The following is an 8154-nucleotide window of genomic DNA, read 5'->3' as shown; positions in this document are numbered from 1 at the left end:
AGTTACCCGGCAAAATCTACGCAGGCACGGGGAGAACATGCAAACTCCACACAGGGAAGGCCAGAGGTGGAATCAAACCCACACCCTCTGAACTGTGAGGTGAATGGGCTAACCAATGCTTGGGTAAGTTTTTTTTGGGACGGACTAGGCCACCATGCCGCCTTTCTATAATGTTTGGGTGTTGTTTTTTTGTTGTTGTTTTTTTTAAAACGGAATAGCTAATTTGATTAGTCAGAGGAAGACATTTAGCTATACTGAAATCTATACAACCCAAATTTTGGGTGATTTTTATTGTTTGTGTATTATTTTCTGCTGCTGTAACAGACTTTACCTTGCTGTCGGCTTGATCTCATTCTGCCACAAGAACACAAATGAGGTCCGACATTGATGGTCAGTGATAACATGGGTCCGGTTGAGGTCATGGCTATGCGCAAATCATACCTTACAGAAGGAACTTTATGAATGTACAAGGTTATTGCCTGTTGGAGGAAATAAAGCCTGGAAACAATCACCCACATTGTATTGGATATTAATAAAGGGTCTCAGGGTTGTAGAAAACGATTTCAAAATGGGCATTTCAAACTAAAATATGGAGAAGAAACATCACACATTATTGACCACGAGCAAACTTGCTCTCAATTTATCTTTTGTTGGTTTAACTGTGTGTTGCTGCCCTCTAGCGGTCAGAAAAATGAAAAATGCATTCATTTTGCCAATGTATTGTTGCGGGTTTTATTCATTCATTCATTCATTTTCTGAACCGCTTAGTCCCCACGGGGGTCGCGGGCGTGCTGGAGCCTATCCCAGCCGTCATCGGGCAGTAGGCGGGGGACACCCTGAACTGGTTGCCAACCAATCGCAGGGCACACAGAGACGAACAACCATTCGCACTCGCCTAGGGACAATTTGGAATGCTCAATCGGCCTATCAAGCATGTTTTTGGGATGTGGGAGGAAACTGGAGTGCCCGGAGAAAACCCACGGGGAGAACATGCAAACTCCACACAGGGAGGGCCGGAGGTGGAATCAAACCCGCACCCTCCTAACTGTGAGGCGGACGTGCTACCCACTGCCCCACCGAGCCGCCTTGTGTCACTGAATACCACATCTAAAAAACATATGCACATTCCATAGTGACATTTTCATGCTGATTTGGAGCTAGTCACAGTCATGTTCTATCACCTATGACAACACATGTAATTTAGAGACTGATATGTGAGATTTTAGTGAATCAAGCCCAATTGTTTATATCATCCGTTTATATCCGCCCTGTTGCGGGTTTTATTAATTAATTATTTTTTTAAGTTAATATACAATGAGATTATAGCTCAAATCATGCTGGAAATAAAATACAACATACCTAAAATAGACCTTGCAAATTCTGCTGGCTCTAGTCACGAAGAATGGTCTCTCTCTCTCTCTCTCTCTTTCTCTCTCTCTCTCTCTCTCTCTCTCTCTCTCTCTCTCTCTCTCTCTCTCTCTCTCTCTCTCTCTCTCTCTCTCTCTCTCCACATTTTGCTTATTTTACTTGGTTGACGATATTAGAATGCATAATTAGATAAAAGCTGTATTAAAAAACATTGCACATATGTGACAAACACTTCTGTAGGCTGCTGCATTCATTCCATTCACTTCACTGTTGACCTAATTGTAAAGTCAACAAAAGAATTTTAGTATATTAAGAAAAAGGACAACTGTTTTCAGAATAATTTTCTTAATATGTGTCCGGAGGTAGAACGATGTCTGTCGAGTTCCTGGCCAATTTTCCTGTTTCTGTAGTGTGGAGCAGCAAGTTGCCAAGGTAACAACATTGCAAGAGCAGGTCTAACTGACATCTGCCATTTTAAAACTAGGCAGATTTGGACTGGTTCTGCAGTATGAATCCTGCAATTCTTGAAGGCATTTTGATTTGCTGCAGCACTTGCACCATTGCCATTGAGAAAGAGTAATCGTGTTTTGCCTTTCTGCGTGGCAATTGCATGCTCTTTTGGCCCCAGAAAAGGTAAAAACTGTTTACTTGAAGTCCAACAATTTGATTGTATGAAGGCAACTCTAATAGGCAGGTGACTTGGAAATTTGCCCCAGGTCAATCAACCACTGACAAAACATTGGTACACGCAGTACGATACAGTACGGGAACACATTGACAGCTTAAACATTGCATGTACATTGTGACTATAACTAGAACCTGTGTAAGAAGATACATTGTAAATACCAATACAACAAAAGAATACATGTACAGTCAAGCTTTGGGTATGTAATGCCACAACTCTAATTTTAGAAGTATACTGGCAAATCATGACATCAGAGAACCAGTATGGCACCCTTGCTCTAGCCCTTATTTCTTATAGGGTATATAGAGATAGGGCCAATTTTGGGAATCCCACACTACCTAAGCAATCACTCCTGAAGGGGCGTGTTGTTGATATGATACCATGTTATTGACAGTTTTATTTCTAGTCTTAAACATTTTGTGATGCCGCGGACCTCTGCTAAAATTGTACATCATTCAATTCTACCCCTAAAATGTAATTATGAAATTATTAATAGATAGAATTAATAAATGCATATTTCATTTTCCAAAGACATAAATATGTGGTGCATTGAAGATTTTAAATTGCCAGTAGGTGTGAACGTGTATAGTTGCCTGTCTGTATTTCTCACTCCTATTACTGACCGATCATGATAGGCTCCAGTTTGTGTGCTCTAAAGAGGAAAGGTTTTCCAAAAAATGGATGAATAGCTCAAATTGTCTTTTTATCAAGTGTAGAGAAATTGCTTTGGTGCTGAGGTAGTGAAAATAATCTTCCATCTTCTTAAAAGTAGTATATTTTTTCAGTTTGACCAGACTTCTTCAGACCGAGGTTTATTTATAATTGTAGACCAATTTAATGCAATGCTGACCTCCAGTGGTGATTTGACAAGAGCCTGTGCTGTAGTACAGCAGTCTGCATGTACATGTATATTTTTAAGGGTCCACTCACAGTTAAATGATGCACACTATTTGATTATTTTAACCAAGCAATAAATATTTGTATATGTTTACTTTCTAGCACATTTTGTAATCGCTGCTGCAGACTCTTGCTCCTAAAAGTGAGTAAACAATGTTTACTGCGGTTCTACTGCAACTGCTAATATGAGTTCAAAGCTGAGGGAAGCACAAAGAAGAGAAATGCAGCTTTCCAGACACTTCCTCAATGTATATGTTCTGAAGCGTTTCAACATTTAAAACATTACAGTGTACTGTGATGATTGTGAATTGATGATTAACCCATTTCGGTTCATAATTATTTTTTTATTTGTGAATAATGTAAAAGACTGTAATATCAATGGAGCTCATCCAGGTAGCGCAACATGCTTCTTAGTACTATGAAAAAAATCTAATACCAGTTAATTGCTAACATGTTTATCAGCTATTCCAGCCCACAATGTTATGACAAAAAGTCTAAATAATAACATGGTACAAATTGTGGTAAGATTTATTTCATCTTTGACATACTTGGCATCAACATGGTTTTTATCGCGACAGTGCAGTCCAGTAATGAAAACAATTTTCAGTTTAAACAACTACCACACAACTGCATCTCAATGTGTGTGGCTCCAATTTTCCGTCCATGGCTTCCAAGAGACAAGACATTTTCTTTATTTCAAAGTTTTAGTTTCTTGTTGCATCCATCTCAATCACGCCCTGTGAGCCGCTGCTGGGCATTCTCAGATCGCCTGATTCTCTCCTCCAAAAATCCTTGTTGGTGCTCATTCCTCCAATCCAACTTGACTAACCACTGCACCCTCAGCCTAGAGATATTGGAAAAGAGGCCTGGTTAACACAGACTCCAGGAAATCTTGCCAGTAGGACTCGGTCAACATGGCCATACACTACACTTGACACTAAACCTGCAATTGGAAATGGCCAACTGGCAGTGGCACGGCATGAAATAGCTTAGCCATTTATGTGTGTGATTTTGTTGCACTTTGCCAGCTCACCTTTCTGTAGAGATTGTTTTGGCTGTGTGGCAAACCTCATTGCTGGCTTGAAAACAAATAAAAATTGTGGTGACAATGGGTTGGAGAGTAGAGCTGTGAAAAAAAACCTATATATTTGATGTAAAGCATCATTTGTTTTATTGATATTAGCATGAGTTTAAATCAACTCCGAAGTATCCTTTTGCAAGATGTGAAAACGCACTTGCTTGATCCAGTTTCATCAGTTGTGTGACAGAGTTGTTTACTTGCCTACGATAACAGTGTCACCCATCTACAGATTGCTATCATTTGTACTTTGAATTTAAAACAAAACTCTAAATATACAGTACCGTTATACCAATTCAAAAGAAAGTACATTTCAGTTTGAGCCGACAGATGCAGTTTTAAATCATACATATAATAATAATAATGATAATAATAATAATAATAATAATAATAATAATACATTTTATTTGTATGGCGCCTTTCACGGCACTCAAGGTCGCCGAACACACATAAAATAGACACAATTAAAAGAAAACAAGTCTAAAAGCAAAGAGACCTCTTGAGCAGAGCAATAAAATTAGACAAATGCCTGCCTAAACAGGTGGGTTTTGAGGTGTGATTTAAAAAGTTCTATGGAGTCAATGTCAATGTCAATATATATATATATATATATATATATATATATATATATATATATATATATATATATATATATATATATATATATATATATATATATATATATATATATATATATATATATTACACACATAGTGCAGCAACAAATTTGAATAGAAAATTTGTTTTTCAGTTTAAAAATGTGATGCGTCTGTACTAACAAATACCGTAATTTTCGGACTACAAGTCGCTCGGAGTATAAGTCGCACCAGCCATAAAATGCACAATAAAGTGAAAAAAAAAACATATATAAGTCGCACCGGAATATAAGTCGCACTTTGGGGGCAAATTTATTTGTCAAAATCCAACACCAAAAACAGACATGAACCAGCAACAACAGGCTAAACGATACGGTATGCTAACGTGACATATACACAAACGAGGAGCTGAGAACGGGCCTGACGTAACATTCAGAGTTATTCAAGTAAGTATTACCTAAATAACACGTTTATCAAACCATCTGTGTCACTCCAATTCATTAAATCCATCAATCGTGCTTTATGTAAACAATGCCGCGTATGCGCCGCATATGCTCACGTCGGACACGTTGTAAGTTGCATTTCTAATCATTCCACAGACCCATTTAACGATATATAAAGTCTATTTCAAATTACAAATTTCATATTAAAAGAATATTATCAGACCAACCTGTGTCACTCCAAATCATTAAATCCATCGATCAAATTCCTCGTTCTTTATGTCAACAACGCCGCGTGTGCGCTGCAGAGATCTAGTATATAACGATATTGTAGCGTTAACAAAGTACCAGGAAAGACGTGGGTTTGGTAAACGGCTCTTTATTTAACAAAACAAGAGTTCAACGAGCCAACAACTACTGAACTTCCAGCCATGGAGGTGGAAGAGAGCTCCATAAATAGGACCGGGCGTGCGTAAAAGCCATGTCCGAGCCCCATCCACCGTCCCTGGACAGCCACCCGGCCGAGCGCCGGCCCCCAACTTCCATCCACGGAGGTGAAAGAGAGCTCCCGTAGAGAAGGACCGGGCGTGCGTAAAAGCCATAATAGTTTTTCAAACCTTCTGTGTCACTCCAAATTATTAAATCCTTCAAACTCTTCGTCCTCGGTGTCACTTACAAACAAAACCGCGAATGATGCCGGTAGTACGTGGGGCCCTTCGCCATCTTCGTCATCCCGTGATCGAATCTTTGTCCTTTATGTAAACAACCACCGCGCCGCTGACGTCACTTGAAATTCAAATTACAGTAACCCCTTGCTACATCGCGGTTCGTTTATCCCAGTTTCACTACGTCGCGGATTTTTGAATTTTGAAAATTTATGAAAAAAATCACATATAAGTCGCTCCTGAGTATAAGTCTTCCACCCAAACTATGACAAAAACCCCGACTTATAGTCCGAAAATTACGGTACATCCTTTAATTGTATTGTATCTCGTATTGAGATACGTATTGAATTGCCCTTCATTCCACTTTTGAACTTTTGAATCGCCCTTTATTTGAGAGATTTGCCCCTAATGCACACACACACACACACACACACACACACTCATGCACACACTCACGCACGCACGCACACACACACACACACACACACACACACACACACACACACACACACACACACACACACTAGTATGCCATTGAATCAAACCGAACTGAATCATTCCACTTTTGAATGTGTTCGCCCTGTATAATATTGAACAGTGTGTCGAGGGTGCTTGGAGAGTCAAAAGTCATTCATTCATTGTTTCTAAGGAGAAGAATGATTGCACAACTAAGGCCAGCATAGAGACCGTACCTCTTGGGTTTGGGCTAAGATTAATTGTGCAGGCATCTACTGCAACTTGATCTGAGGTTACTGCTGTCAGGCACAATTAGATTTAAAAAAAAAAAAAAAAAAGGAAGGGAGCACAAGTCAGTACAACACTGTGTTGTGCCATTGAGGATCTGTCATCAGGCACCATCACGTCTCACTTAATCTTTATCGTTCTACTCATCTGTCCTCGAATATACACACTGATCTGGGGGATTCAAATGTATCGCCAGGCGCCCCTAATCAACATTCCCAGGCTACTATGCGCCGACAGACAGACGAGTGGTAAACATCACAAAGACGATGAAACTATTCGAGCTGTGAAGGTTAAAAATAAGTTTATTGCTTATTTTCCTACTACTAATAAATAAGTGTATTGCTTACACGACAGCTACTACTAACACGACATAAAATCTTGTGAAAGATTTATAAAACACATAACCAATGAAAGATTGGACTGTTGATACATGCATTTATGAAAACACTCATCAGCTGTTTCTTTCCATACCAGCACAATTAGAATGATTACAATAATCAGATAATAATCATAATTATTTCCAATATTATTTCTGTTTTGTTATTCTAGCAAGAAAAGGCAATTTCAGACAACACTGTTTTACAACATTGAAAACTCAGGCCACAATGGTAAACATTCTTAACATATTAGAATAAAACCTTTCTTTCACACACATATCATTATCAGCCTCATAAAAAGAGATTATAACATGCAAACGCTATTAAATGTATGTTAGAAACTGACATTTCATTAGATATGTGCCTGCCGCATTATCCCAGTGGTGTAGATAAGCAAGCAAGTTATTAGAAAAACTTCTCAGTGTTAATGCAAAAGCAACATCACAGAAATATTCGGCCACAATAATCAAAACAATACCTCTAATTGCAATGCTTTATATGAAAGCACTTACTCACTTTGTCAAAGCATTTTTTTTGTCACAGATCTTCAATTGATCTAGCACTTATCAGTTATGGACAAGTTTGAGTATGACTTAATCAAAAGGTAATGATGACCTTGCCAAAGCACTGCTCTTCCTGCGGCGCTCCTCCTCAACCATCTGCTGGATGTGCTGGTTGATTTTCCGCTCCCAGAAGAACTTCACCTTCTGTTTGTCATGGATCCGAGCCACGTTCATCACTTGACAGTAGCATGTAAATTTGGGTTGCGTGGAGATATTACTTTACAACTGTTCATCATATATTACTTATTTTTGACTATCCACTAAGTTGCAGCTATAGTCCTTTAAATTCAGAGTTAGCTGGTTGAAATACTTACTCGTGCTTTCCAAGGAGTGAGACTCTTCCTTCCTCCACACACCGTTGTCATAATTCTCACTATTCATCTTCTCTCAACCTTTTCCGTTCTTTTTTGTGACTCTTATTTCCATCTGTATGCTTCTCTATTCTTGTCTTTTTATCTGCTCTTTAAACTCCTCCCCTCCTCTTCACCTTTTGGTTTCATTGTCTCGCTTGTCATTCGCTCCCAGGCCGAGAAAGGTTCTGCTGAATCATTTGCTCATTGTATCACATGGTTGAATGTAACACGTTTTTCCCAGACTGGCTAATGCATCAATATCATTATTGTCATTGAAAACTACAAGGCAGGTAGTGCATGATGAAAAGTTTTGTAGTTTGTGGTATTAGCATTACTTGATTGTAAATATAAATGAAAGAATGGTTGTGTTTTGCATTATCTTGAACAC

General features: G+C 38.7%; 1 protein-coding gene across 1 annotated transcript; it reads right to left on the bottom strand.

Annotated features, from left to right (window-relative positions):
• Nucleotides 1-3676: 3676 nt before the first annotated feature.
• On the bottom strand, nt 3677-7825 carry LOC147047820 (protein FAM240C). Its single transcript, XM_085927054.1, has 3 exons — nt 7728-7825; nt 7466-7589; nt 3677-3794 (listed from the first exon to the last, which is right to left on the bottom strand). The coding sequence occupies exons 1-3, from the start codon at nt 7792-7794 to the stop codon at nt 3677-3679; spliced, it is 309 nt and encodes a 102-aa protein (XP_085783180.1). The 5' UTR covers nt 7795-7825.
• Nucleotides 7826-8154: the final 329 nt, after the last annotated feature.

The sequence above is a fragment of the Syngnathus leptorhynchus genome, chromosome 12 (genome assembly GCF_054491065.1).
Source record: "Syngnathus leptorhynchus isolate UIUO chromosome 12, UIUO_Slep, whole genome shotgun sequence".
NCBI classification, from domain to species: domain Eukaryota; kingdom Metazoa; phylum Chordata; class Actinopteri; order Syngnathiformes; family Syngnathidae; genus Syngnathus; species Syngnathus leptorhynchus.
Note: the sequence above shows the minus strand (reverse complement) of the source record. Positions and strands in the feature narration are given on the sequence as shown.

Excerpts from the sequence above, each read along its gene's own strand:
- LOC147047820 (XM_085927054.1), bottom strand. The coding sequence starts at position 7,794 with ATGAATAGTGAGAATTATGACAACGGTGTGTGGAGGAAGGAAGAGTCT. Across the intron at positions 7,590-7,727 it reads TCACTCCTTGGAAAGCACGA|TGATGAACGTGGCTCGGATC; the intron begins GTAAGTATTTCA and ends GCTACTGTCAAG. Across the intron at positions 3,795-7,465 it reads AAGAGCAGTGCTTTGGCAAG|GCTGAGGGTGCAGTGGTTAG; the intron begins GTCATCATTACC and ends CAATATCTCTAG.